This window comes from Mus caroli, unplaced genomic scaffold, assembly GCF_978045245.1.
Source record: "Mus caroli unplaced genomic scaffold, Mus_caroli_1 scaffold_7, whole genome shotgun sequence".
NCBI classification, from domain to species: domain Eukaryota; kingdom Metazoa; phylum Chordata; class Mammalia; order Rodentia; family Muridae; genus Mus; species Mus caroli.
The window spans coordinates 76,923,947-76,951,911 of record NW_028227262.1 but is presented as its reverse complement, the minus strand read 5'-3'; the positions used below and the strand labels follow the sequence as shown (position 1 = coordinate 76,951,911).

At 45.3% G+C, this 27,965-nt stretch overlaps 1 protein-coding gene across 2 annotated transcripts; it reads right to left on the bottom strand.

Annotated features, from left to right (window-relative positions):
* On the bottom strand, positions 1–27,951 carry Usp39 (ubiquitin specific peptidase 39). Of its 2 annotated transcripts, none has more exons than XM_085840531.1 (13): positions 27,628–27,951; positions 25,911–25,980; positions 22,969–23,063; positions 21,894–22,030; positions 21,215–21,367; positions 19,503–19,728; positions 16,369–16,446; positions 12,806–12,873; positions 11,940–12,128; positions 9,170–9,312; positions 4,553–4,688; positions 2,609–2,695; positions 1–1,878 (listed from the first exon to the last, which is right to left on the bottom strand). In XM_085840531.1, exons 1-13 carry the CDS (start codon positions 27,890–27,892, stop codon positions 1,807–1,809), a joined length of 1,719 nt encoding a protein of 572 aa, XP_085696657.1. In that variant the 5' UTR covers positions 27,893–27,951; the 3' UTR covers positions 1–1,806. The 2 variants fall into 2 exon arrangements, with proteins under 2 accessions (XP_085696657.1, XP_085696656.1); XM_085840530.1 differs by having other exon boundaries at positions 1–2,110; positions 27,628–27,948.
* Positions 27,952–27,965: the final 14 nt, after the last annotated feature.

Genomic DNA, 27,965 nt, shown 5'->3' with positions numbered 1-27,965 from the left:
TTTCATTATATTTATTATTTTATTATATACTATTCAGAATCATTTATGTACATATATGTAAAAACACACGGCACATTGACTGGGTAGGAGGATGAACACGGATCTGACCCAAGTTGCTCTGTAATCTGTATTGCTCCTTTCTACTTTTCCAGGACCGGGTATGTATAAATGCAGAGCACTTGCCTAACACAAATCCCTGAGTTCAAGTCCCCAGCACCAAAGGCCCCAAACAGCCCAGTAACACAGCATTTTTGGTTTTTGAAACTGAGTGTACTCATGGTCCCCTTGCCTCTGCCTCCCAAATGCTAGGATTACACACATGTGCATGACATTCAGCTTTGTGTGTGCACTCCAATGTGTTTACTATGTGTATGTGCATGTTTGTGTGCACTTGTGTGGGTAGTGAGCATGGTTACGGGTGTCTGTGCATATGGAAGCCAGAGGAGACCCTCAGCCCTCATTCCTCATGCATTGTTCACATTGCCTTTGAGACAGCGGCCCTCACTAGCCCAGCAAGCCCTGAGGAGCTGCCTGTTTTCCTGTCGCTTTATTACAAGCAGGCATCCCATGCTGGCTTTTCTCTTTCGTTTGTTCGTGAGTTTGGGGGACTGGATTCTGTAAGGTGGGCACTTTACCAGCTGAGCTATCTTACCAGCTCCCAGCTTTTACTTTTAATCCTTTTTCCCAGAGCTTAGGGCAGAGCACATGGTCTGGTACTGACAGGCAAGTGCTCTCCACTGAGCTGCACTCCCAGCCCCAACCTTCCCAAGTCCATACTTGCAGGCCTTTGCCATCACTGCTAATCACATGTTTTAAAATGTTCTCAATTACTTTTATTTAGTGTGGGAGGGGGGCCTGAGTGTGCCACAGTGCACATGTGGTGGTCAGAGAATCTGCACAAGTCGGTCCTCTCTTTCTACCATGTGGAACCAGAGATGAACTCCAGTCATCAGGTTTGGTGGCATGTGCCTTCTTTACCTGCTGAGCCGTCCCTGGCCAGCTGCAGCCAACCGAAGGGCAATGGTGGCCTGTAATCCCAGCACTCTTACACAGTTAGAGACAGGAGGATGCAAAGCTAGAGGCCAGATAGGGACATAGCAATACCCTGTCTCTAAAATTAAAAAAAGAGAAAAGAAAAAAAAAAAAAGAAACAAACCAATTCCAAGAGAGCTGCTGTAATGAGCTGCCTGCTGCCCACTGGTGTGCCAGCTTGCCCACATCTCAGGCCCAAGGCCTCTAACCTTTCAGTGACTGAGCTTGACAGAAGCCATTTCTGTCCAATTCCTCTGCCAGTCAGCCCCTGCCTTGGGCTTCCCATCAGCCTGGCAGAGACCTGCTCAAGCTGCAATGATTCCACTTCTCTGCCTGGGGGCGGAGGGTGGACCTCAGTCCCAAATCACCCACTGTCAGCCTTCTGGGTAGGCACAAAAACCTATCATTTCAGTCAGATATTTTGTGACTTAGAGACAAATACACCCCTAACAACATACCACCCAAAAGCTGACAGGAAGAGACAAGGATAGTGCCCACCCACAAGCTGACAGACTACAGACAGGAGTATATAATATTAAAGTTAAGAAGGAAAACAAAACCCTTAACAAGTCTCAATGGGGTATATGAAACAAGCAACTGGTTTAAAAACAGGAGGATATTTAATCCATCCCACACGTCCCACGAGGAGATGAAGGGAGCTACAGGAAAGCCACTACCTATGACAGAAGGGTGCTGCTGACTTCACGTTTATTCCTAGGGTCTCCAGACCTGATGTTTCTACCGAACTATCTGTTCTTTGATACTTGCAGCAATTCAAATAAGGCATCCATCTGTAAGAGTTCTGCCCGCTGATGCTGAAAGGGAAGAAGTGTTGACCACAACGTGCTGCCGGAGACAGACAGCGCAGAACATCAGGGCAGACAGGCTCCTTCATGGTGATGCAGCCAGAATCCATAAAAACTGGACTGGGGCAGGAATCTTTCAGTCAGTCTGTGTTCAGCTACAGCTTCAGTATTTTTATTTACCATCTTCAGCCATAGCCCTTGGGAATAAAAACCCAACAAGGCATTCAAGCCCCCTGCTGGTTGGTTTCATCATTGTCCCGCCTCTTCCAAATCTGTCAGAAATAGAAAGTGATCTCTTCAGTGAGCTGGCCATCAAGTAACTATTCTGTGCAGAAAACAGACAGCAGGACACCGATACACACACCAGTCTCAAAAACAGTCCGCACTGTCCACAACAGTCCCTTTCGCTCCATTTTCATTTCCCACTCCCCCGTGACTTTTCTTCCATCCTTTTTCAGTTATTTATTATTCAAGGTGTATGCGTGTTCACCTGCATGTATGTATGTGCCCACCGTGGGCATGCCTGGTGTGCACACAGGTCAGAAGACAGCTTTGGATCTCCTAGGACTAGAGCTACAGATCTCTGCTAGTTCACAAAGCCACACACACACTTCTTTTCTTCCTTGCTGACTGATAGGCTTCCATGCTTTTCCTTTCTGTAAGTCTGACTGGCTTCCGGAGCCACACAATCTGATCCCCTTACACTCAAAGCACCGGGCCCTGCAAGCAAGGCTACAGCAGCTCCACTTCCTGCGTTGGCCCACACCCACCTGAATGTACGCCTCAGACAGTGTGATCATCTGGGGCAGAATGTCTGTCACCTGGAGGTCTTGTAATTCATACCACTTGCCAGTCCCCTGCACAAAGCACAAAGAGATGGGTTAATGGCTCTCCAAAATCAGAGGTTAAAAATGACCACAGCCAAGAGACAGACACATCAGAATGGCCACTAAACATCAGCAAGAGCCAGGAGGATGGTTCGTAACCTTGGCTAGACCTGATTCAACGAACAGTTCAGGCAACCTCAATTCCTGTGGAGGAGCCTTTGAAGTACAATGAAGTCCCAAACATTCTGCTTTCCTTTCTGTCCTTTCTCTGCGTGTTTGTATATAAGGGTGCCCTCACGTAACCAGTCTAGCATCAGATTTTCTCTTTAGCCAAGGAGGGACGGCCTTGAACTTCTGATTCTCTGCTTTTACCTCTGGAGTACAGGCATTAGAGTGTATGTCACCACACCCAGTTTATGTGGTGACTGGAATCAAGCTTAAGGTGTTGTGCACACTGGATACCCCATCACTTGAGCTAAATCCCCAAACCCATTTCTACCCTTCTGGAAAGGAATTTAGGTGGCCACTCAAAAGGAAAAAGAGAAAGCCCTCTAATCTCTAATGTCTTTTTTCCTGTCCAAAAAAAAAAAAAAGGTAAATCAGACAAACTCCTAAAAAAGTACATGAATCTAGCTGCTAAGAACCTAAAAGTAGACATTCTCCCCCTCTCAGAGAAGCAACAACAAAGAATGAAGTAAGGCACCTTGGTGGACACTGCAGACCAGTGATGCCCACACAGCCACCACCTCACAGGATGCTGCATGAGGTGGACACTGCAGACCAGTGATGCCCACGCAGCCACCCCCCTCACAGGATGCTGCATGAGCAAGGTTTCGGGATGCGTGCAGATGCAGCCAGACATCTGACAGATGAAAAGGCTGTGATGATAGGTTGTTGCATTTATTATACATACTCTGAGTTCAAAATACAGGGGCAACAGAGAAAGTGCAGGCCCACTTCAGCAAGTCCCTTTCTGGTTCTAAGATTAGTTAAGCACACAGGCTTTGAGGCCAAATATCTAACCACAAATCCCAATGCTACTGGCTTGTGTGAGAGCTAAGCTTTAAGGACAGTAAACCATTAGTCCTAGAGACATTAACCAAGTTAAAACAACCTACACTAAATCCTGTGTTTGTACATATATCCTGTGGATGCTTTTATTTTCAGCTTAGGCACACTCTTAAAAAAGTTTTAGTTCAGCTAGGTAGTAATGCCTGTGATCCTCGAACCTAGGAAGCTGAGGGTGGGACTGCCTCAAGTTCTCAGCCAGCCTGGGCTACAGAGTGAGACCTAGTCTCAAAAACGATGCCATAAAAAGACAAAGCTTCAAAACCAAAGCTTCAAAAATGTAAATTTCAAACACATCAAAGGGTCTTGTTAAATAATGAAGTGTTCCACGGGGTTGGGACTCTGCCATTGTAAGGAGCCCTGAGATGGTACCACTGCTGCTGGGCTGAGAAGTCACTCTGGCTGGTGGGGCTCTGACTCAGAACAGAAGTTCTCAACCTTGGCTGGGTATGAGAATCCTCAGGAGACCCTCAGAGCACCTAACACTTCATTATACATCCACATAATCTAAGGCAGTTTCCTAATTAACTAGGATCAATAGTTTGGATTTAAGGAAGGGTGTAACAGCACTGTAGGGTCTGTGGCTACATCCCTGGCCTCTACTCCAGTTGAAAACCAGTGTCTACTGTGACTGTGCTGGGGCAGAGCCAGCACTCAGGACCTCAGAAAGCTTCAGGGAACATCTAACAGTAAGACAGAACTAAAGCCATTGCCTCTGGTACATAGAGAGCTCTGAAGCCAGGCCCCAAAACCGGCGAACAAGCTCAAAGTCAGCACAGGAGCACCACCTATTCTGCAGCTCTGGGCCACACCACTCACATGATGAAGCACGTGGATCCTGTAGGAGCCCTCAGAGGGCTTGCCATCATGCACGATGTTGGCAATGAGATCATAGGTGGTGTTCTTGTGGACGGCTTGGACTTCTTCAGATAAGTATTCTCTCAGATCCACATTTCTGGAGATAAAAAACAAAGTAAGTCAGACCATGGCTGTGAAGTTAGAGATGTGCCCCATACAAATGAACAAATGAACCACACACAGAACTATTGACTTGTTAACTTTAGGGTCCTACCTCTGCGAGGGTTTGCAGTGCCAAAAAAGTTCCAGTGAGTTGAATTTACATTTTTCAACAGCAACTACTTATCTCAGGAAAATTCCCTTTAGAAGCAAGTCTAGGAGCCCAAAGTGCAGGCTCTGTGCTCACCTGGACCTGAATGGAAATCTTGGCTGTCACATGACGGCTGTGAATTTAAGCAGGTTACACAAGGAATGTGACTCCTCTGCCTGCCCTGGGAGCAATGAGCTGAGCAGGGGCTTGACCACAGGATTACCTGGGAGTCCACCTTGCAGCTCCAGGATTCAGGCAGCACCTGTCCTTTGCCCTCAGGCACCCTACAGGAAGACTGACTCCATGCTATGCCACCACTGTGACCACCTAATCTGAACACTAGGCAAACCATCAGCCTCTCACTTGTCAAGGACCTTACTGCTTTCATTCTTTCAGTGAAGTCAGAGGTAAAGTCCTTACAAGCAACACAGCTCACATTAAGTAGCAGGTATGAAATGGGAGTTCATTCAAGGCTTCTAGACTAGGAAACCAGCACTGAAGAAAAAATGGGTCCAGAGAGCCAGCTGCCTTCTGTTCCTTTGTATGTGTGGTGTTGTTCCTGTGTGACACGCAGATGAATGTGAATGCTTGGAGAAGTGAGATAAACACCTCAGTTCCTCTCTTTCTTATTTTTTATGCAAGGTCTCTCAACCCATCTTCTGCTTTTCAAGAGCACAGCACACACATGTGGTGTACACACACATGCTGACCAAAGCACTCACATACAAAAGTGATGCATACTCTCTGGATCCACTTTCCTCAGTGCTGCTTTCCTAGTCTAGAAGCCTTGAATAAACAAACTCCCATTTCATGCCTCTGCTACCTATGTGAGCTGTGTTAATTGTAATGATGTAAAATAAACCGTAGCCAGACACACACCTTTAATTCCTCAGGACGAAGAGGCAAGAGGATCTCTGTGTGTTCAAAGTCAGCCTGGCCTACATATTGAGATCCAAAAAAACAATGTAGGGACCCTGTCTCAATAAAGGTTTTTTTTAAAACAAATCTAAAACACTTAGGAAAATGAGTCTACTGGTCAAGTGGTCACCATGCAAGCCTGGTGACCTGAGTTTGATCCCTGGGATCCACACAGTGGAGAAGAAAACTGAATCCTCTAAGTCATCCTCGGTTTCCCACATATGTGCCACGGCTTACAAACATCCATGCGGGTCTAAGTGCACACCAGAAACAAAAGAAATACAATGTAGGAATTTCTATGTAAAGAAGTCGTTGGGGCTGGCAAGAGGGCTCAGCAGGTAAGAGCACTGACTGCTTTTCCAAAGGTCCTGAGTTCAAATCCCAGCAGCCACATGGTGGCTCACAACCACCCGTAATGAAATCTGTTTTTTTGGTTTTTTGTTTTGGTTTTTCGAGACAGGGTTTCTCTGTATAGCCCTGGCTGTCCTGGAACTCACTTTGTAGACCAGGCTGGCCTCGAACTCAGAAATCCGCCTGCCTCTGCCTCCCAAGTGCTGGGATTAAAGGCGTGCGCCACCACCGCCCGGCCGTAATGAAATCTGATGCCCTATTCTGGGGTGTCTGAAGACAGCAACGGTGTACTTATTATAATGATAAATAAATCTTTTTTTTTTTTTTTTTTTTTTTTTTTTGGTTTTTCAAGACAGGGTTTCTCTGTATAGCCCTGGCTGTCCTGGAACTCACTCTGTAGACCAGGCTGGCCTCAAACTCAGAAATCTACCTGCCTCTGCCTCCCAAGTGCTGGGATTAAAGGATAACTAAATCTTTAAAAAAAAAAAAAAGTCATTGAGTCCTATTCTAAGAATAGATCTCCTGTTTTCTAATTCTCCGGAGCAAGCTGTCCAAAAGGCAAGCTACTGAAGTCACAACTCCCAGATGCACAAATGAAAACAGCCACACTCCAGGCCACAAGGAAAGCTAGGAGGGTAAGCGTTCCAGCAGCTACTGAACAGGACCACCTGCTGCAGCCCCCTTGGAGCTGAAGCACACTGGTGATGGTGATAACTCACAAGAGACTAGCTCTGTCATACATCCTGACTGATGGGATTTGAAAGACAGTGCTTCTGGAGTCCCACTAAAGAGAACAGACAGGTGGCTTCTGTGTTCTACTTGTCATGCAAACAGGCTGGTGGCAAAGAACAGGAAAAAGATGTGGGGGTAAGGAGGAGCTGGAGACATGGCTCAGGTTAAGAGCACTGGCTGCACTTGCAGAGGACCCAGGTTCATTTCTCTACACCTACATGGTTCACAACCATCTGTAACTCCAATTCCAGAGGATCCAGTGCCCTCTTCTGACCTCCATAGGCTCTAGATGCACAGTAAACAGACACACATGCAGGTAAGACATTTACACACATAAAGTTAAAAAATTGTGGGCTAGAGAGATCGCTCAGCGGTTAAAAACACTGATTGTTCTTCCGGAGGTCCTGAGTTCAAATCCTGGCAACCACATAGTGGCTCATAACCATCTGTAATGAGATCTGATGCCCTCTTCTGGTGTGTCTGAAGACAGCTACAGTGTACTTACATATAATAAATAAATAAATCTTTAAAAAAATGTATAATATTCTTTTAAAAAAGAAAATTCTCTTGTATTCCTCACTAAGAAATTCTCCTACATGGCAGCTGCCACACACTTAAAATTCCAGGTTGAGGAGGCTGAGCCAGGGATTCGCAAGTTCTGCAAAGACCAGGCCTGATTTTCATAGCAAAATCCTGTTTCCAAATTTTAGAAAAAAAGAAAAAAAAAGGTGGATAAAATTCAGATAAAGCTCTTTGATACAGTGCTGCCTGGCCTCTCAGTGTGTAGTAGTTAAGAGGAGAGGATCCCCAGGACGCCCTCTCCCCACTATGTGCTATCCCAGATGCTCAGGAGGAGAGCAGACCTGGAAGGAGGAGCCTTAGGGCTCGTGCCAGCTCAGTCGCATGGCCCCGAGGGCACTCCCCACTAAGCCACTTCTCCAGCCCAACACTTTAGACTGCACAGAAACCAGAACTGGAAATATTTCCAGAGCGGAAAAACAGGCAATGCTGCTGGTGTGAGGAAAGTGAGAGGAAATGGGAGGAAAAGAATCCAAGAGGGAAGCACCTGTCCACTACTGCCCCAAACTGCTTTGTTATACCGACCAAAATGAACAACCTCCCAGTCACTAGAAAGCTGAGCATGTCCTAGGCACTCCCGAGTTGAGCATCACAGGCTCATACACAGCCTTCTCTCTGCCAGGCAGGCTTAAGACACTGCCCTTCCTCCAACCCCAGTACCCAAATGCTGACACACACTCACTGTCACACAACCATGAGGTTTCTCCACACACTCAGAGAACTTCTTCAGATCGTGTAAACACTGTCTCCTGGAGCTGGAGAGATGGCTCAGCAGTCAGGGTAACCAGCTGCTCTTCCACAAGAATATGTTTGATTCCTAGAATCCTCATGGGGGCTCACAAGTGTCTACAACTACAGTTACATGGAATTTAACGGCCTCTTCTGGCCTCTGTGGGTACTAGGCATGCATATGATACAGACATATGTGTGTGTAAAGTATCCATACACATAAAATTTTTAAAATTAAAAACAGCTGGGCATGGTGGCGCACACCTTTGATCCCAGCACTCAGGAGGCAGAGGCAGGAGGACTTCTGAGTTCGAGGCCAGCCTGGTCTACAGAGTGAGTTCCAGGACAGCCAGGGCTACACAGAGAAACCCTGTCTCGAAGAAAAAAAAAAAAATTAAAAACATTGGCTCTTTGGAACTGAAAACCAATGGTCTATCCTAATGAGATCTTTCTGAATTAGAAGGCAGCCAACTAAAACCATCTGGTATACTTCTGGCTCCTTCAAAATAGCCATGGGAATTCAACTGCAGGGTAAATTAAAAAGTCCCATATTAAAATCTGTAACTTATGACAGTCTGCTATCATTATTACATGCTTGTAATTACAGAACTAGAAAGGCAGGAGGCAGTAGAACAAAAGGTCCAAGGTCATCTTAGAATTACAGTGACTTCAAAGCCAGAGTGGGCTATATGAGACTGAATCTCAAATAAGCAAACAAAGAAATGGCTGGATCTAGGGAAGCATCCAGCTTTAGGGATCCTTCTAGCAAGAGCCCCATGTCTATGATGTAGGAAGCTGTTCTTACACTCCCCAACCACGTCAGTCCAAAAGAAACAACATGGAAGGACTTCCAAACTCCTGGCCAGATGTGCAGCTGCAGATTTGGGAGGCTGAGGCAGGAGTTTCAGGAGTTCAAGATCATTTTGTCAAGTCCAAGAACAGCCTGGGGTACCTAAAACCCTATCTAGAAAAGAAAGATGTGGGGGTACCCCAGCACAGGGAAGCAGGGCGATACACACGTGATAGGGAAGTTGACAATTGTTGGATTCTTCTCCACAAAGAAGTTGTTCTTAGTAAATCTCTTGATGCAAAAGATTAGATACGGAGGCAGCTTGGTGAGCTGGAAGCGTTTCAGGAAGTTCTCCTTATAAGTCTTGTATTCCTACAAAGACAATTTGATGTCATCATTGCCACCACTCAGGAGGTACTTACTAGAACAGGCACCAGCACTCAGGAGATACTACAGTGGGGGCTTGACCTTTGTTCTGGTTTTTAAACACAATTCTGCATCACACCTAGACTTCAAAAGACACCCAGTCTCAGAAATCACAAATAAGGCTAAGATTAGCAGTGTGGCAAACACTAAGTAAGATACCTTGACAATGGGCTATGTCAGCCAGTATATGATCACGTTGCTGAAACTAGTATTACAGCTGTGTGGGCTCAGGCAAACACAACTATCTAATCTAATGAAAAAGTCAGTTAAAAGCTGAATTTCCACCATACAGATCTTACTTTACTCAAAATGGAGGAAAATGTCTTGACTTAGCAGCAGTGAAACACCCTTAGTATTCCAAAGGAGGTGGCTGTCAACTTCTCACACCCCTCCTGTGTAAAGACCTGGGCTGGGGGTGTAGCTCTATGGAAAACCGTGTGCTCAGCACACAGGACTCACTGACGTATCTCAAACCAAAGCACACATCTGAGAAAAAAATCTCCAAGCTTGTGTAAGCAGTCTAGTGTGTCACATGTCCAGTAAGCTCGCTGTATGGCCAAGGGGAAAGGGAAGGGCGGGGCACCTGTCTAGGCCAAGGGATGGAAAGCTGGTGAACACTGAGTCTAGGCCGAGGGATGGAAAGCTGGTGAACACTGAGAGGCTCTGCTTTGCTTTTCCTTTTACATGTATGGGTAATTTGTCTGTCTATGAACCATGTGTGCCCACAGATGCCAGAAGAGGGAGCCAGCTCCCCGGAACTGGAGTTACAGATGGTCATAAGATAGCACGTAGGAGCTGGAAATTGAACCTAGGTTCTTACAAGAACCACTCTTAATCCCTGAGCCATCTTTCCAGCACTGTGAAGAGTTTTTCTTCTTTCTTTCTTTCTTTCTTTCTTTCTTTTTTTTTTTTTTTTTTTTTGGTCATTCGAGACAGGGTTTCTCTGAATAGCTCTGGCTGTCCTGGAACTCACTCTGTAGACCAGGCTGGCCTCGAACTTAGAAATCCGCCTGCCTCTGCCCCCCGAAGTGCTGAGATTAAAGGCGTGCGCCACCACTGCCCGGCATGAACAGTTTTTCTTTATACAAATTTTTATCCTTGTCTGGGTATATAGCCCAATAGAGCACTTACCTAACATACAAGAGGCCAAGGCTCAAACCTTAGTATGGCAAAAAACTCACATTTACTTAAGAGACCGGAATGAAAGACTAATTGTAACTAGAGAGAAACAGCCAGACAAGGCTTCCTGCGGAACTGACTGAGTTCAGAAGGGATGAAAACAGACTTCTCCAGAGATCCACAAGCTGCCCAAGAAAATAGAAAATATTTTCATTTTATTACGTGTGTGTGTGTGTGTGTGTGTGTGTGCATGCACTCTCTCTCTCGTGAGCATGTGTTAGAGAAAGAGAGAGAGAAGAGAGAAATGAGAAATGTTGGGTGAATGTGAGTGTACATATGCTACAATTCACGTCTGGAGGCCAGAGGACAATTTTCAGGAGTCTGTTCTTTCCTTCTACTGCAGGCTGCAGGCATCGGACTAGGGTCTCCAGGCTTATGTGATAAGTACTTTTACCTGCTGAGCCATCTCCTAGCACTCAAGAAAATACTGATTGAAAATTATAATCTGCCTACTTCAAAACCCTCTGGACAATGACCTTACTAAACAGCAAGTGAGAGACTCCCTTCTCATTCTCTGATTCTGCTAGTGAGGGACTACAGGCTGTTTCCCTTCCAAACAGCAGACTCATTAGAAGGGCATCTAGAAAAATGGAGAAATGTTTACAAAGGAAGGCGTTTGGATCTTCCTCTAAAACGTTAGCAAAATAAAATAGAGTGACTTGTCAAAAAACCAATGGTACAGTGTCTAGACTGCCCTTCCAGCTCAGTAAGAGAGAAACACTGAGCAAAAGGGGGCGGAGAGAAGAGGGTCCCCACTCCACCCCAGGAGATGGCTTCCCAACAGACCAGGGACATCACTTCCAATACTGCCCACAATGTGCTGCTTATGGGTAAGCATCCATATTAGTAACAAAAAACAAGAGCAATAGACAAATTAAAAATAATTGTTGAAGCTGGAAATGGTGACCTACACTTGTAAGTCAGAACTTGAGTGTTGGAAGGCGAATCACGAGTTCAAGGCTCGTTCTACACAGCAAGTTCTAGGCTAACTTGCCTAGATAAGACCTTAACTCAAAAAACAAAACCATAAAAATAATAATTTTTGAAAGATGAGCTTTCTGTATTTACTGTTTCCAAACATCTAAACTTCCCACCTCTCTCTACTCAGATACAGGCATGAGCCATGGAGGAAGGGGCTCTAAGTTAAGAGTTAAACGCGGGGCTGGGAGGCTTGAGAAAGGCAATACACTTAGTGCATATATGAGACGTATGCGCTGGGGAATGCCTACAACATGTGTAAGTATATGACATGTGTGTAAAGACAAGGTGGCTGGGGAGTGCCTGGTCTGGGAGAGCTTGCCTTCTACTTCTGAGGCCCTGCCGCTAACACTGTGAAAAGGATGAGAAAGTTAAAAACAAAGCAAACGAGCAGGCAAGGGTGGCGACCTGGTTACCTTCTCCGTGATGCCGTTGAACTTGGCCAGGATGTTGAAGAGAGGCACCTGGGGGATGATGAGCTGCTCCTTCTCATCCTTATAGAGCGGGGCCGTGGGAAGGTCCAGCGTCAGATACATGAATGTGGACTCTACCATCGTCTCTTGGTACTCGTCATTGTGGAGCAGCTGCTCTTTCTCTTCCGCTGGCTGGAAATGAATGAGAATCAAAGAGGAAAGGAGTATGAGCATGGAGCTAAGCCAGAGGACACTGTGTCCTGTGTGGGAGATGTACTCACATCTTCTTTAGTCCAGAGCTCAGGCAGCTGAATTCAGAACCAGCCCCTGACAATGTTCATTCAAAAACTGATGGCACGTGTGTGCCTATGTGTGTCATGAAACTAGAAAGAGGATGGTCAAACAGGACAAGAGCTTGTGTGACATGAAGCAAAAAGAGGAACTATTTGTGGAGAAACCTGGCAGGAAGAAGCCAATGGGAACAGGGACGGCAATAGAGGAGGGGCTTAATTAGAACCAAGTATAGTGACATACATGTTTAGAGATGACACCATCAAACCTGTTACTTTATAGGCCAACTTTTAAAGACAAATTTGCTATCCACCTTCTAAGAGGTTTTATTTACATACCAGACTGTCTTAGAAGTTCTCAGATTACACAAGAAGCACTCAGTGGTCAGACCACTTTAACCAATGGACTACCAACCACAAACTCTGAGGTTACAGCACATTACCACAATAAGGCCAGAACTGTGAGTGTTTTGTGGAACTTCCTTGTGGGATACTTTCTGTCCACTCTCTAAGCTCCTGTGCTTTCCCAAGCCCCTGAGGTAGCATGTATCAGGCTAAAACTCTGTTCTGGACACTCACCAGATCAGGATGAGGAAGCTTTTTGGTGAAAATTCTCATTGATCCCTGGAAAACATCATTCACAATAGCTGTACAAGTAGAAAGATAAATAAAACGTCTGTGAGTCCAGAAAGCATGACGAGAACACATCCCCACCGTCTAAATTTCTGGCATAAACAAGAATCTCCTGGTGTAAGACTCACGCTCTCTCTAAGCACAGAAGCTTCACTTTATAACAGCTATCGTCATGGTAATGGTATAGTAATCTAAGTAGTTACATTATACCTCTTCCACAGGACACTCTTTGACCACTGGGCTGGGTCATGAAAAACAGAAAATGTGCATTTGAAATGAATGTGTGACTTACACAGCTTAAAGACACACATGTGTGTGGAGGGAAGGATGGTGGGAGGGATGGAGGGAGACAGAGACAGAAGGAGAGTGGGAACGAGCTTGAGTGCTGAGGAGCTGGCCCAGCAGCTGAGCACTTGTTGCTCTTACAGAGAGAACCCAGGTTTGGTTCCCAGCGCCCACATGGTGGCTCACAATCACTCGGAACTCTAGTTCCTGGGGCTCCAATGATATCTTTCGACCTCTGAGAGCACCAGGCACACACATGAAACACATAACAAAAAGCAGGCGAGCCAGGTGTGGTGGCGTACTCGTTTAATCCCAGCACTTGGGAGGGAGAGGTAGGCAGATTTCTGAGTTCGAGGCCAGGCTGGTCTACAAAGTGAGTTAGTTCCAGGACAGCCAGGGTTATATACAGAGAAACCCTGTCTCGAAAAAAAAAACAAAACAAAACAAAACAAAAAAAAGCAGGTTAAATATTCATACATGTAAAATACTTAATATTTTTAAAACTATCAAAACTGATAGATAGAACAGTCAAAACTGAGCTAGAACTGGGTACGGCAGCTCACGCCTGTCATCCCAGCACTTGGGAGGAGGAAGGGGAATATCAAGAGTTCAAAGGCAACTTCAGTCACATAAGACCCTGCCTCAAAACAAAAAACAAACTAAACTACGAAAAAATAGGCAGAGGTAAATGGTTTGATGAATCTAGAGCTTTCCATCAAGCATGCAAACCTGAGTTTGATCCCGGCACCACTCACCCTTTAGAAAGCTGGGTAAGGCAGTCCTTACCTCTACTGCCAGTCCTGGACCTCCCCACTACACACACACACACACACACACACACACACACACACAGTGAAAAGCAGTTCAACCAAGAAATTTCTCATAATCACACATGCCTTTGAAGGGAGACAATATGGAACTCACACTGGACAGGAGAGAAATGACTAACACAACACAGTAAAAACCCAAAGCTTGCATGGGCTCCTGGAATCCCAGTGAGACACAAGTTAGAGACCAGAGAGAATGAGCATGGCTGAGTTTACCTCATGGATAGGACAAGCATTCTAGAGCAAAATACTACACTCCATCACCAGCAAAGCCATGGGAACACAGAGGACAAGAGGGCTGGGTGGGACAAGCCTGTTCTCAGGCAGTGCAAACAGGAAGACGATTAGGAGTTTGAGGCAGCCCAGGCAACATGACAAGACCCTATCTCAAATCAAACACCACACATACACACACACTTAATCAATCAAATAAAGAAGAACACTAAACTGCCTACGTCTCCAGAACAACTCTCCTGGACCTGAAGTCTATGAGCTCTAAGCTACAACTGGTATTCAAAATAAACATCAAATGACCACTAAACCAGAGAGGCTGAGGGTCAGAGGGACATTTAGTGTGAGAATCTAGGAGACCAGCTTTTTGCCTCCAGGTACAGGTCTTAACATTCAGCTCAGTCCTTCACTAGCTCTAGCGCTGGCAGAAACCTAAGGGTCTAGAACATAATTCCCCAAGTCTCCATTTTAAAATGGGTCAAGATTTCCAGGGCATAATTATATCCATTTCTGAACTGTAAAAACATGCTTTGGCTAATGGGTGGTGGTACTTGTCTTCAATCCCAGCACTTGGGAGGCAGAGGCAGGTGATCTGTGTGAGTTCAAGGCCAGCCCGGTGTTTAGAGCCAGTTCCAGAACTACACAGAAACACTGTTTCAAAAAAGAAAAGCAAGGGGCTAGAGAGATGGCTCAGCAAGAGCACTGGCTGCTCTTCCAGAGGTCATGAGTTCAATTTCCAGCCATCCCATGGTGAGTCACAACCATGGGATTCTGGAGGTGTACATGCAGATAGAGCCCTCATACCACCACTACCACCACAACAAAAAAATGAGCTTTCCTGGGGCTTGCCACACCCTGCTCTCTAAGGGCTCTTGTACTACACACAAGTGGAGTTCATAAACTCATGCAAGTAAATAAAATTTTAATCTGGCCAGGTGGAGGTGGCGCACACCTTTAATCCCAGCACTTGGGAGGCAAAGGCAGGTGGATTTCTGAGGCCAGCCTGGTCTACAAAGTGAGTTCCAGGACAGCCAGGACTATACAGAGAAACCCTGTCTCAAAAAACAAAAAAACAAAATACAAAAAAAAAACAAACAAAAAAAAAACCCTTTAATCTGAGCAGGTGAGGGACTTTAACTGATAGTCAAAAACTATTAATGGACAAAGTGCTATTTCAATAAATGCACACAGAGTGCAATGAGGACTAGCTGAGGCTAACTGGCATATCCATCTCTGAACATGTATCATTCCTTGTGCTCAAAACATTAAAAATCCTATCAGCTACACTGAAATATACAGTTAGTGGCTGTCACCACTGTTACTGTACTCAGTCAAGAACATTGAGAGCTCCTCTTCCTGCTAACTCCTTTATCTGAGCCCATCTAGCCTCAGGCCTCTGGTAACCAGGATTCTACTCTGCTGCTGGAAGATCACTTCTGGAGTGATAACACACAGTCAAGACTTCGGTCTGGCTTCCTTCACTTAACATAATATCCTCCAGGCATTTCTGCTTAAAACACCACTGGGGCCTTGTAATCTTAGTATTTGGGAGGCTAGGTCAGGAGGATCATAAATTCGAAGCCAGTCTAGGCTACGCAGCAAGACTGTATTTCAAAGATTAAATAAATAAATAATACAAAACAAACTAGGAAAAACCAGGCTGAGAATATAGCCACATTCTAACTAAACACAGAGCGAGATCTATGCAGGCCTAGTGCAGCCTAATGGCACACACCTGTAATCCCAACATTTGGGAGGTAGAAACAGAAGGATCAGGAGTTCAAAGTCATTTCAGCAGAGGAAACTAAGACAGGAGGAACCTGAGTTCCAGGATAGCTTGGGCTGGGGCAGGACTCTGTCTCCAAATGAGGAAGGTAGTGTACTACACGCTAACCCTCACCTGCTCCCCCAACCCCAAAGTGAAGAATGAAAAGGACAAGCTAGGCAGTGGTGGTGCACACCTTCAATCCCAGAACTCAGGAGGTAGAGTCAGGCGGTTCCTGAGGCCAACCCAGTTAGTCTACAGAGTTCCAGGACAGCCCATGCCACATAGAGAAACCCTGTCTCAGAAAAAAAAAGAAAGAAAGAAAGAAAGAGAGAGAGAGAGAAGTTGTAAAAAAATGTTGAGAAGAAAATAGGGCTCCTTTGCCAAGCATCGTGACTTACTCTTTTTCTTCTTCTTGGTGCCTCCCAGAGCAGAGTGCAGAGCATTCAGAAACCAGGACAGGAAGTCAACTCCATCCCCTGGGAAAAAGGGAGAGGAACATCTTGAAGCTCAGAGGCAGGAAGGAACTCAGCATGGACTGGCTGGCCTCCTCATCCTCTCCAGCCACTAGTCACATCCCAGACTCCTCTACCTGACCACAAACACCCGCACTCCTCAAGGTCTTCAGTCTTCACTTTCTCTCAAGGTACTTTGGTGACCCTGTCATTGTCCCAGAACGTATTTCATCACCCTGTGACAGCAATGAATGAAGGAAGACCTTGTAACATCCACTTCTCCAAAGCAGCTCTGACTGCCTCCCTTCCCTATCTTACAAAGACTCTAGTGTTTCAGGAAGGTGACTTCTGGTGCTAGTATTAAAAAGGCATCTACATACACTGTGGAACAAAGGATTCTGGGAACAAGCAACATTCCTGGCCCATGATAAGAGTGACTAAGAAGAGACTAACTGCCTGCCTCTCAATTATTTCTGGGATAATGGCTACTAAATATCTGCCTCTCTGCTCATCTAGTTAAAATCTATAAGACTTTATAGTCTTCTTTAACTTCATCAACCTGATTCCAAAGGCCTGACAACTCTACAAAATTACTTCCCTCCACTCCCCCACACCACTATTTAATTACAATGACCACAGCAAAAACTTCTACATAAACACCACATACATCTAAGCAAATGACAATACCCAGGTCTCAGACACTGGAGAAAACTGTGCTTCACTGACAACAACCTGTGCTCTGACAGAAGAAACTAGGTAAGCGGAAGTTTATTCTTAGGGTTAAGGTTTATCTGCAACTCTCTAACCAATTAAGCTTTAACTCTGCAAAGCTGTCAAAAGCTAAAGGGAAGGCTGACAGATACAACCTTCCATGGCACACAAAATAAACTTCTCTACAAAAATATCGTAGCTTGTTGCAGCCTTGGCATAGAAATGAAACAGCCCATTGCTTGTATGAGGATCTGAGTTCAGTTCCCAGCATCCACAGTGGACTGCTCACCACTGCCCGTGACCCCAGCTACAGGGGATTCAACACCCTCTGGAATCCACGGACACCTGGACAAATATGCACAGAGCCACCCACCCATACACATTATTTAAAAATAAAACAAATCTTAAAGATCAAAACCACCTCAGAGTTGGTCCAGAAACAAAATGCTTTATGAATCTAGATGTTGGAATCTGATAGTTATAGCACATGAGGTGCTACTGGCCTTGTTGTAAACGGTGAAACACTGTGCTCAAATGGCTCAGTAACTTCTACTCATTTGGGAATAAATCATGGGGTGCTGATCAATAAACACTGTCTATTCCCAAGTGACTCTTTCTCTCTGTTATCCTAAAATCCTAAACCCCAAGACGCTCAGCTCCATACCTACTTTCCTTATCATCGTCTACTGCTCCTTTCCTTAAATACCTGAGACTCTGAAAGCCTTTACTAGACAAGCATGGTGGCACACGCCTTCATTTTCAGCATTAAGGATGCAGAAACTGGTGGCTCTGTGAGTTCCAGGCTTGTCTGATCTGGTTTACACAGTAAGTTCTAGGACAGCCAGGGCTGCAGTGAGACCCTATCTTTTTTTATTTTTTTTTAAAGGAAGGAGGAAGAAGAGGAAGAAAGAAGGAAGAAGAAAGGAAGGAAGGGAGGAATGGAGGGAGGAAAAAAAAGGTGTGTGGAGTAGAGATGGCTGGAGAGATGGCTCAGCACTTTAAAGCACTTGCTGCTCTTTCGGGGGGACCCAGGTTTCCTAGTACCCACATGGTAGCTAACAACTGTCTATAATTCCAGTTTGTGGGGAATCTGACACCCTCTTCTGGATCTTCAGGTACCAGGCATCCATGTTGTACACAGACTTATACATACAGGCAAAACACTTACACACATAAAATAATAAATTTTTTTAAAAGCAAGCCACTAGATTTTCCCTCTAAGCAATTTATCAGAATAATGGAGTTTTTATTTTGTTTTTGGATTTTTGGGGAAAAGACCTCATGTAGCTAAAGGTGACTTGGACTCCTGTCTCCACCTCCAAGGTGCTGGGACTACGCACGTGTACCACCATGCCCAGCTCAGAATAATGTTTCTCAAACACAGATCTGACATCACACTTTTGTGTCAACTGATTCTCAACCTTGTTAAAATATAATCCAATCTTTTTACAAAGACACATAAACTGAAAAATCCTCCTTTCCAGCTAGCACCTTGGCTCTCCACTGACCATGGAATCCGAGATATGACTACTTACTCTCTGTGCCAGACACTTTTGTGCATGCCAAACTATACACTGGCACCTCCATGACTGCCAGCCTGGAATGCCTATTACCAACCCACCTCCTTCTCTTCTCCCTACCACTCAGGACTCTTCCCAGATGCTCCCACGAGGAGGACACTCTGCCTTCTCTGATCACAGCACTTAGCACACTCTGACTACCTTCTTAAACAACTACCCTCCCCATTTAGCCAGGGGGCTCCTAGAATAATCACAGTCCTGATCACCACAGCGCTAAAACTCAGCAAGAAAAGCAAAGTGTAGGATGACCCAGTACTGGGGAGACAGAGACAGGCAGAGTTTGAGTTTGAGGCCAGCCTGGTCCACACAGTGAGCTCCAGAACAGTCAGGGTTCCAGAGTGAGTCCTTGTCTCAAACACAAAAGGATGAACAAATGGATGTGCTGTGGTGCTGCATAGGACCCGGAGACTTCACCCAGTAGCAGTCAGAACTGGACTCTGAGATGAGAGTGAGCCAACAGTTCCCTGAGCATCCAATGGGGAACATGTCACAGGTGGGGAACACAGCACAGGTGGCAGCTGCTCACCAACAACACGCTCTTGCCCAGGTTTCCCCACAAACAATACCACTATTTGCCAAATGAAACAGTTTGTATTCGCTCAGCTGCAATCTCTTTGGTTTCTCTGCATAGGACCCACTGATCAGAGAAGAATGAAGAGCCTAATCCACTATCCATGGAACAGTCCCTTCAGTTCCTATCAGGATTCACTGCAAAGTGGAAATGAATGTGTTCAGCAGTCTTGATACGCTGTCCGTAAGTCAAAGAGAGGAGGGTGACTTGTCTCTCACCTTGTTTGGTAATTTGGAAAGTCTTCTTGCTGCAAAGTACGACAGCCTGAAGCATCTCATGAGGAGAGACATGCGCCTTGAAGTTTCGGGGATTCCAGAGCTTTCTCATCAGCTCTCCAAAACGCTGAACCAACAAGAACATGATGTCCCCCGGAGGACGCTTGATGTTCTTGTAATTGTCTTCCTCCAGGAAGTAGTTCCGAAGAGGAGGAACATTAGATAGAGCCTGGAGATCAAACACTCTAGTTAACACAAAGCCCCTTGAGACCAAGCTGTTCTAGCTATCATTCAAACAAAGCCTGGGATGGGCCTAGGATGTCCTTAAAAAGTTCAAAAGCGCCAGGCAGTGGTGGCGCACACCTTTAATCCCAGCATATGGGGTGCAGAGGCAGGCGGATTTCTGAGTTCGAGGCCAGCCTGGTCTACAGAGTGATTTCCAGGACAGCCAGGGCTACACAGAGAAACCCTATCTCTGAAAAAACAAACAAAAAAAGTCCAAAAGAAACTGACCCTCTGAAAATGATGCCAGAGCTCAGAGCTCAGTAAAATGTCCTTCACCGAGTCACACAAAACAAAGGCTGCCAACTTTAGTGAACATGTACACCAAAAAGGACTTTAAAAGAAAGGCTGTGAGGCTGGCGAGATAGCTCAGCGGTTAAGAGCGGTGACTGCTCTTTCAAAGGTCATGAGTTCAAATCCCAGCAAACGCATGGGTGGCCCACAACCACCCGTAATGAGATCTGATGCCCTGTTCTGGCGCATCTGAAGTCAGCTACAGTATAATAATAAATAAATCTTAAAAAAAAAAATGAAAAAGAAAGGCAGTGCAACTCTGGAATCCCAGCACTTGGGAGGCTAAGACAGGAGAACTACCACAAGTATGAAGCCAGGCTGGACAATGTAGTGAGTACAGGTCAGCCTGGGATACAGAGCAAGGCTCTATCTTAAAAACAAAAACAAGACCACAGAACCAACTAAATAAACAAACAAAAAAGCAAACAGTCACCGGGTGTGGTGGCGCACACCTTTGATCCCAGCGCTCGGGAGGCAGAGGCAGGAGGATTTCTGAGTTCGAGGCCAGCCTGGTCTACAAAGTGAGTTCCAGGACAGCCAGGGCTACACAGAGAAACCCTGTCTCGAAAAACCAAAAAAAAAAAAAAAAGGAAAAGAAAAGAAAAAGCAAACAGTCATAAAAAGTACTTTTGAAAACTGTATTCAGGGCTGCATTCTGCTCTTGCAGGGGACCTCCAGGATCCATGTCTGGCAGCTCAAAACTGCCTCTAACTCCAGCTCCAGGGGACCCAACACCTTTCTTTGGACTCCACAGATACCTGAACTCTCACATGTACATGCCCACATAGTACATACATGCACACAGAAAGGAAGGAAGAAAAGAGGAAGGGAAGGAGGGGAAGAGGGAGAGAAGGAAATACAAGCAGCATGTTTAATTTTGGCATTGCGGAGTAACAGAGTCCACCTGTTATTACCTAGAAACTTCAGGAGCCTTAATCTAGAGCCTGAAAAAATCCCTCAGCATGTGGCAGCCACCACCTTGACTAGACAGACAGGAGCATTCTGCTGGTTGCAGAACAAATGCTCAAGTGGCGCCCTCAGACAGACCTTCTGCCTGCACTGTCTAAGAGAACAGGAATTTCTTGGCGGCCTTTACACTGCTTCCATCTTTCCTCCCCAGTGATCTTCCTTGAGCCTACCTGCAGCACAGCATTTGCATAGTCGTTGGCTTTTATGTTGTTCAGTCCCACGATCCCTGGCAGGTAAGTGGTACCATCATATGCCCGGGACAATTTGGCTTGCTTATCCAAGTTTGCAATTTGCTGCTTTGTGAAAGTAGGCTTCAACACATACTGCCAAGCAAAAGAAAACTCTAAGTTGTTGTAAGAAAACTCCAAGCTATGTCCAGAATAGCAATTTCTACCAAAAATAACAATGCCCAGCCTTAGGGATGAAAATCAAGGTAACAGAGTAAGTCCTCCAATCTACAGTTTCATGTCTAACCCTGAATCACTGAACTCCAGGTCTGTCTTCAGCCCTATACCTTGGTCAACTCCATGACCAATGACTGTTAGAAACCACAGGATCCTAAGGACTACGATTCCGAGTTTCCAGTGAGGTGTCATATGTATCTAGCTCAAAAATGGGAGCACCTCCTTCTCCGTTGGCCCCCCACACACCAGGACTGTGTGGGCAGGAATGGATTCTTCCTGGCCACAGAATTACCATCATGAACTTACTTTGAAATCTTAAATTTATTTCACCTTTTTGCTCTCCCTCCAAATACTTCCATGACCTCTTGTAGGGAGGGCACTTTCCAGGGATTCTTGGGATAGCTCACAAAACAACGTGGCCCCCACAGCAACCTGGGACACATACCGTGATATCCTCCAGCGAGGAATCAATGATCTCATAGTTGTCAGGAAGGCAGTAAAACTTGAGAGTGTGGAGGTTGAGGAAGACATGGTGGCTGAACTGGACACTGTGGATGTAGGCATGAGACTTTAAGCCCCGGCCTGTGGGGACAGGGAAAAGGCTATGAGAGAAAGGCCTAGAAAAGCACAAATCAGGTCTACCACGTTAAAAGCAGAAACCAAGTCCTCTGCCTCCCATGAAATTAATCCTCACAGAGAGAACCAGGAAGAACAGGAAGATGTAAGTTAGGGGATCAGTTTCAATATAAAGCAGACACATAAACCAACTTTTCACATGTATCAAAAATTAGGAACAGCCAAAAGTACATTATTTGATAAGTAAATATACAAATACATATGGATACATGCTGGGCAGGGTGACACACACCTGTGATCTCAGCATTAGGGAGGTGACAGGAGGATCAAGACCTGGTCTACACACGTGCGCACACACACACACACACACACACACACGTTACTTACTTACTTACTTACTTGATGGCAAAAAAGTTCAGTAAGGGCATTTGACACTAAGCCTAATGACCTGAGTTTGACCCCTAGACCCACATGATTAGAAAAGGTAGAAAAAGAACTAACTCCCACATACTGTCCTGACATCTACACAAGCACACAAAGGCACCCACAAATATACATATACGTATATAGAAATAACAACGTTTAAATGTAGTAAATCATTAGTAACTGACTTTGGAAACAGACATGGTGGCAGCACGTATAACCCTAGCACTCAGGAAACCCAGGGCCTGGGGATGCAGTTCACTGGTGAAGTACTTGCTAGCACGTTTGAACCAATACCAATACCAAAAGGAAGGAAGGGAGGGAGGGAAAAAGAAAAAAGAAAGAAGCTTAGAAACTTATTGTTTGGAGAGCTAGTCTGTTTTCACACATCATTCTCCCTTCCAGATGTGCTCAACTCTGACCAAGGAGGGAACCTTCTCCTCTTTCCTGGAAATAAAGATTGGGGGGGGGGGGGGAGCTTCACAAAGTGAACATGTTTATTCTCCTGGCCGTTTCCTTACCTTGAAAGTACTTGCCACACACCAGGCAGGCGTATGCGTTGATGTGCGAGAGAGAAATGGAACAGAGTTTCTCAAAGTCGAAGTCCAGCACACTCCTGCGAGACAGAGCACAGCACAGTGGCAGGGGTGAGGGGGCACTGACTCTGTGTTCTACCATGCCACGCCCCCTCCCAACACACACACACACATACACACACACACACACACACACACATACAAAAGAGAAGGCTGTAGCAACCACACACAAACCACATACCTCTAGCACACCACCACAGCAGGCTCAAACTGTCTGCATCAAACACAAACACCCAGGACACACTTTTTCATTATATTCAAAAAAACCAGTAGATCCACATTTGGCAAAGCTAAAGCTGTATCTCCACTAAACATGAACAGACTTTTTTCCCTAAATGACAATATGACAACTATTTTACATAGCACTGACACTATATTTGGGATTAGTAATCTACATAGATTATATGTAAATATTAACCACAGTTTATAGAAACAAGTTTCAATAAACTGGCTGAGGCCTGCTCTGGCTACATAAAGAGTTCCATATCAGCCTGGATGACACAGTAAGAGGTGGAAAGCAGAAAGAACCTTCCATTACAGTCACACTCTTTGCAGGGAAAGCAACAAATAGGACTAAAGTAAGAGCCCATGAGCATGGGGAGAGGACCTCAAGTGTGAACACATCCTCTTAGAGACAAAACATTCTGCCAGGCATAGTAGCACAAACCTTTAATCCCAGCACTGGTGAGGCAGAGGAGGGTGGATGTCTGTGAGTTTGAGGCCAGTCTAGTCTGCACATTGCATTCTATGCCAGTTGGGGTTACACAGTGAGATCCGGGCTCAAAAATAAATTAAAATTTTTATTTATTTATTTATTTATTTATGGTTTATTAAGACTGAATTCCTGTGTGTAGCCTTGGCTGATCTGGAACTGGCTCTGTAGACCAGGCTGGCCTTGAACTCATAGAAATCCACCTGCCTCTGCCTCCTGAGTGCTGGGATTAAGGCCATGCACCAATATGCCTGGCTATAAAATCTTATTTTTTGTTTAAAAGAAGGGGGAGGGGGGGCTTGGGGATTTGAAAAGGAAAGGATTGGGGAATTTTGCTCAGTGGTTAAGTACTTGCCCAGCAAGCACAAGATCTAGCACACCAAAAGAGAAAGAGAAAAACCACAGGATAGAGGAGGAGGGATGAGAGAGCAAGCAGGTGGGAAAGTTTAAGACAACACAAAGCCACGGTATCAGTGCTGAGCAGAAAGAGACAAGAAGGTTTTATGTCCACTGAACCCACAAATGTGAGATTCCATAGTAAATATTAACAGCTGTACTGCTGAGGGACCACTAGCCACATGTGATTATTGTTAATTAAATTTAAGTTTAGTTCCGGGGCTGAGGTGGTAAGGCACGTCCAGCATAAATGCCCTGGATTTGATTTCCAGTGCCACAACACAAGCAAACTAAGAAATTAAGTGTTTCAACTGCATAAACCGTATGTCAAACCACCAAGAGCCTCGTGTAGCCTGCGCTTCCCACAGCAAACATCCCCTCTCAAGAGCAACTGCTGATGGGTTTGGTGGGGCACCTACAATCCCTACGCTCAGGGCTGAGGTTGGAGAGTTAAGAATTCAATGTTTGCCTGGGCCATATATCAGAACCTTGTTTCAAAAAACAAACAACATTTTAAAACCCAATTCTCTGTTGTGGAGAGTTCTATTGGAGAGCACCATTCTAGAAGATAGGTCGAGGACAACTGAAAAACCAGAGAATATACAAGAAAAGAGGACTGTCTCTGCCATACAAAAACAAGGAAACAAATCAAAACCTTGGGGACGGGAAGAGACGGCTCAATGGTTCAGAGCACTTGCAGACAGGTAGACTTCAGTTTGCAGCACCCACACAGCCACCCACAAGTTCACTTCAAAGGGAGTTGGGGCCTCTTATGGCCTCCACAGGCCCCTCATGCACATGACCTTGTGCAGGGGCACACATACACATAAACAACAACAAAAGTCTAGGAACTCTCCTCTGAGAACCCCATGCCCATGCTCTTTAGTGTGTCTTACTTTCTTCTTTTAAAACTAATAAAATTTATTTTAAAATATAAAACTCAGTATTGACTTTTTTTAAGTCATCAAAATAATTTAACTATTTAGTTAAATGCCTCTTAAATATACATGATATCTTCTGAAGCTAAAAGTAATACACACTCAAGCAGTTTTTAAAATCCGTGCCTTTCTTGTAAGCTCTTTCACTTAACCTGTGTGCTGAAGCTGATATTAAAGTGGTGGTGCATGCTTTTAATCCCAGCGCTCAGGAGGCAGAGGCAGGCAAATCCCTGAATTCAAGGACAACAACCTGGTTAGGTTCTAGGACAGCCAGGGACCACACACACACACACACACATCTCAAAAAACAAAACAAAACAAAAACCGCAGTCTGCCACTATAAAGGGAAAACATGGCTGAGCATGGTGAGAAGGACAAGTTTCTAGGCAGACAGGCATAAAAGGAGGAAAGTTAGAATGCTTCAATGCTCAGTTTAGAGAATTTTCTACTGTATTCTGCATCTCAAAATCTTCTGATGGGGCTCGAGAGATGGCTTAGCAGTTAAGAGCACTGGCTGCTCTTCCAGTTGTTCAATTCCTAGCACCCACTCACAACTATCTGTAACTCCAGGTCCAGGGGATGTGGTACTCTCCCACACAGACATCCATGCAGCTCCAGGGGATTTGACACTCTCACACAGACATAAAGGCAGGCAAAATACCAATATACATAAAATTAAAAGTAAATTTTAAAAAATCCACTGATTGTGTTTGTTTGCATAGTATTGGTGATTAAACCTTGGGCTTATGACATGTCAGGCATCTGCTCTACTACTGAGATACATCACCAAATCTTGCCCTCATCCTTTCTATATTACTGACCTATTAATGGTATCCAAGTACGGACAGTGACGACTCCTCCGGTCTTCAGAATCCACTCGGCCATTCTTTGCTGAGGAGAAATCCATACAGGCTTTTAAATGGGAAACTTGTGCTGGAAAGTAACTCAGTGGTAGAACACTTAACACACAGGCAAGGTCTGCTCCAGCATCACAAACGGAGGACTGGAGGCTCTCCTCAAATCACAGGTACAAAACAAACAAACACACACACACAAAACAAAATCACCGAAATGGGGACATTTGATCACTAAGATTGGGAGAGTTTGATCACTACAGTTAGGTTCTAGGACAGCCAGGGACCACACACACACACATCTCAGAAAGATGAGCTTTTCCTTTTCCTTTAGTGACAACATTCAAAAAAAGGCCACTAATGAAATAAGTTGCAAACTAAGAGTAGGCCTATTACATATATATATAAAACCAATAAAAGATTAATTTATATATTACATAAAGGAATCCAGGCAAGTGAGATGGCTTAGTAAAGGTGCTTGCCACCAACCCAACTATCTGAGTTCAATCCCTGGGACACACAGGCTAGGAAGAGAGAATGGACTCCCACAAGTTGCCCACTGACTTCCACACATATACCATGGTACATGCATACACATAAATAAATGCCAGGCATTGGTGGTGTACACCATTAATCCTAGCCCTTGAGTGAGTAGGCTAGGTGAAATCTCTGAGTTTGAGGCCTACAGAGAAAGTTCCAGGACAGCCAGGGCTACTTAGTAAGAGCCTGGCTAAATAAGTAAATAAATAAATATCAAATGGGCAGGAAAAGTATCATGAAATATATCACAAGTACTAAGATAAGCTGGATATCCTTAAATCTACTTTTAGTCCAAGAACTGTGCTGGTTCTGAGAGTTAATCCTAACGTGTTAACTCTAACTAAAGTTAACCCTCATGTGTTAGCTTGACACAGCTTCATGGATGCTGACAGAAGCCACATGATCACAGACTAAAACAAAGAGTCTACTACAGCAATAACAGTACCCTATTATATGACATCTTTGCCAGATCCTAGAGTTAAGTCCCATAACAGACTAGAAAAAGAACCAGTGCTTATAATGGGTTGCCTTACAGAAGATCCCTGCCCTTAAAGAAGGAGATTATATCTTCTTGTGACCTTACTCCCTCCCTATTGCACTATGGAATAATACTATCTGTCTCCCAAGGCTGGTCATTACATCAGCATCCTTTACAAGACAACATGGAACAACCCCCATGCAAAACCCAGGAGGAGCAGAATTGTCTCCAAACTATTCAACTAGTACAAAGTCAATACTTGAGTCGGGTGCACTGGGACTCGACTAATGGCCTTATTCCAAAAATTACAGCATGACTCTGACTCTTAGGAATTTGTGGGGGTAAAAAACCGAAGAAGGGTCCATCTGTACAGTCGTCAGTAGAGCACCTGACCCACGTAGGCTATTCGTTAATAGGGAAATGCTGTGATGAATTATGACAGGCAATCCAGTCTGCTGGATTCAAGCCTGGTCAGGGAGGCAGAAGAAAGGAAAAGTAAAAAGCAGACAAAAAACTGGGCATCTCAGACTTCAAGAAGGGGAAGCAAGAGTCTAAGGCCATCTCTGGTTACAACTTCAAGTTCCTGAGACCGGTCTTTAAAAATATAGGAGGAGAAAGAAGAAAGCAGGCAAAGGAAGAGGACGCGCCCGGCCCGGCCCCGCGCACCTCGCACCTCCCGCTCGGGTTCCGAGTCTTCATCAGCCTCGCGCTCACGCTTCACCCTCACGACCGGGAGCGCGGGCGCCGGGACCTCTCGCGCAGCCGGCTCGGCCTCCCGCTTCACGCGGACCGGGCTACCCCGGGAGCTCGCCGCCTCGGGCTCCTTCTCACGGTCTCGCTCCTTCTTGATGCGACCCGAGCTGCCACGAGACTCGGACTCACGCTTCCCGCGGGTGGAACCATGGGACTGCCGCTTGGACCGGCTGGACATCGCCACCACCAGTTAGGAGCTTCCGCGCCGGCGCCGCGCACGGGCAGCAAGCAGCCAATCAGAAGTCGAGATG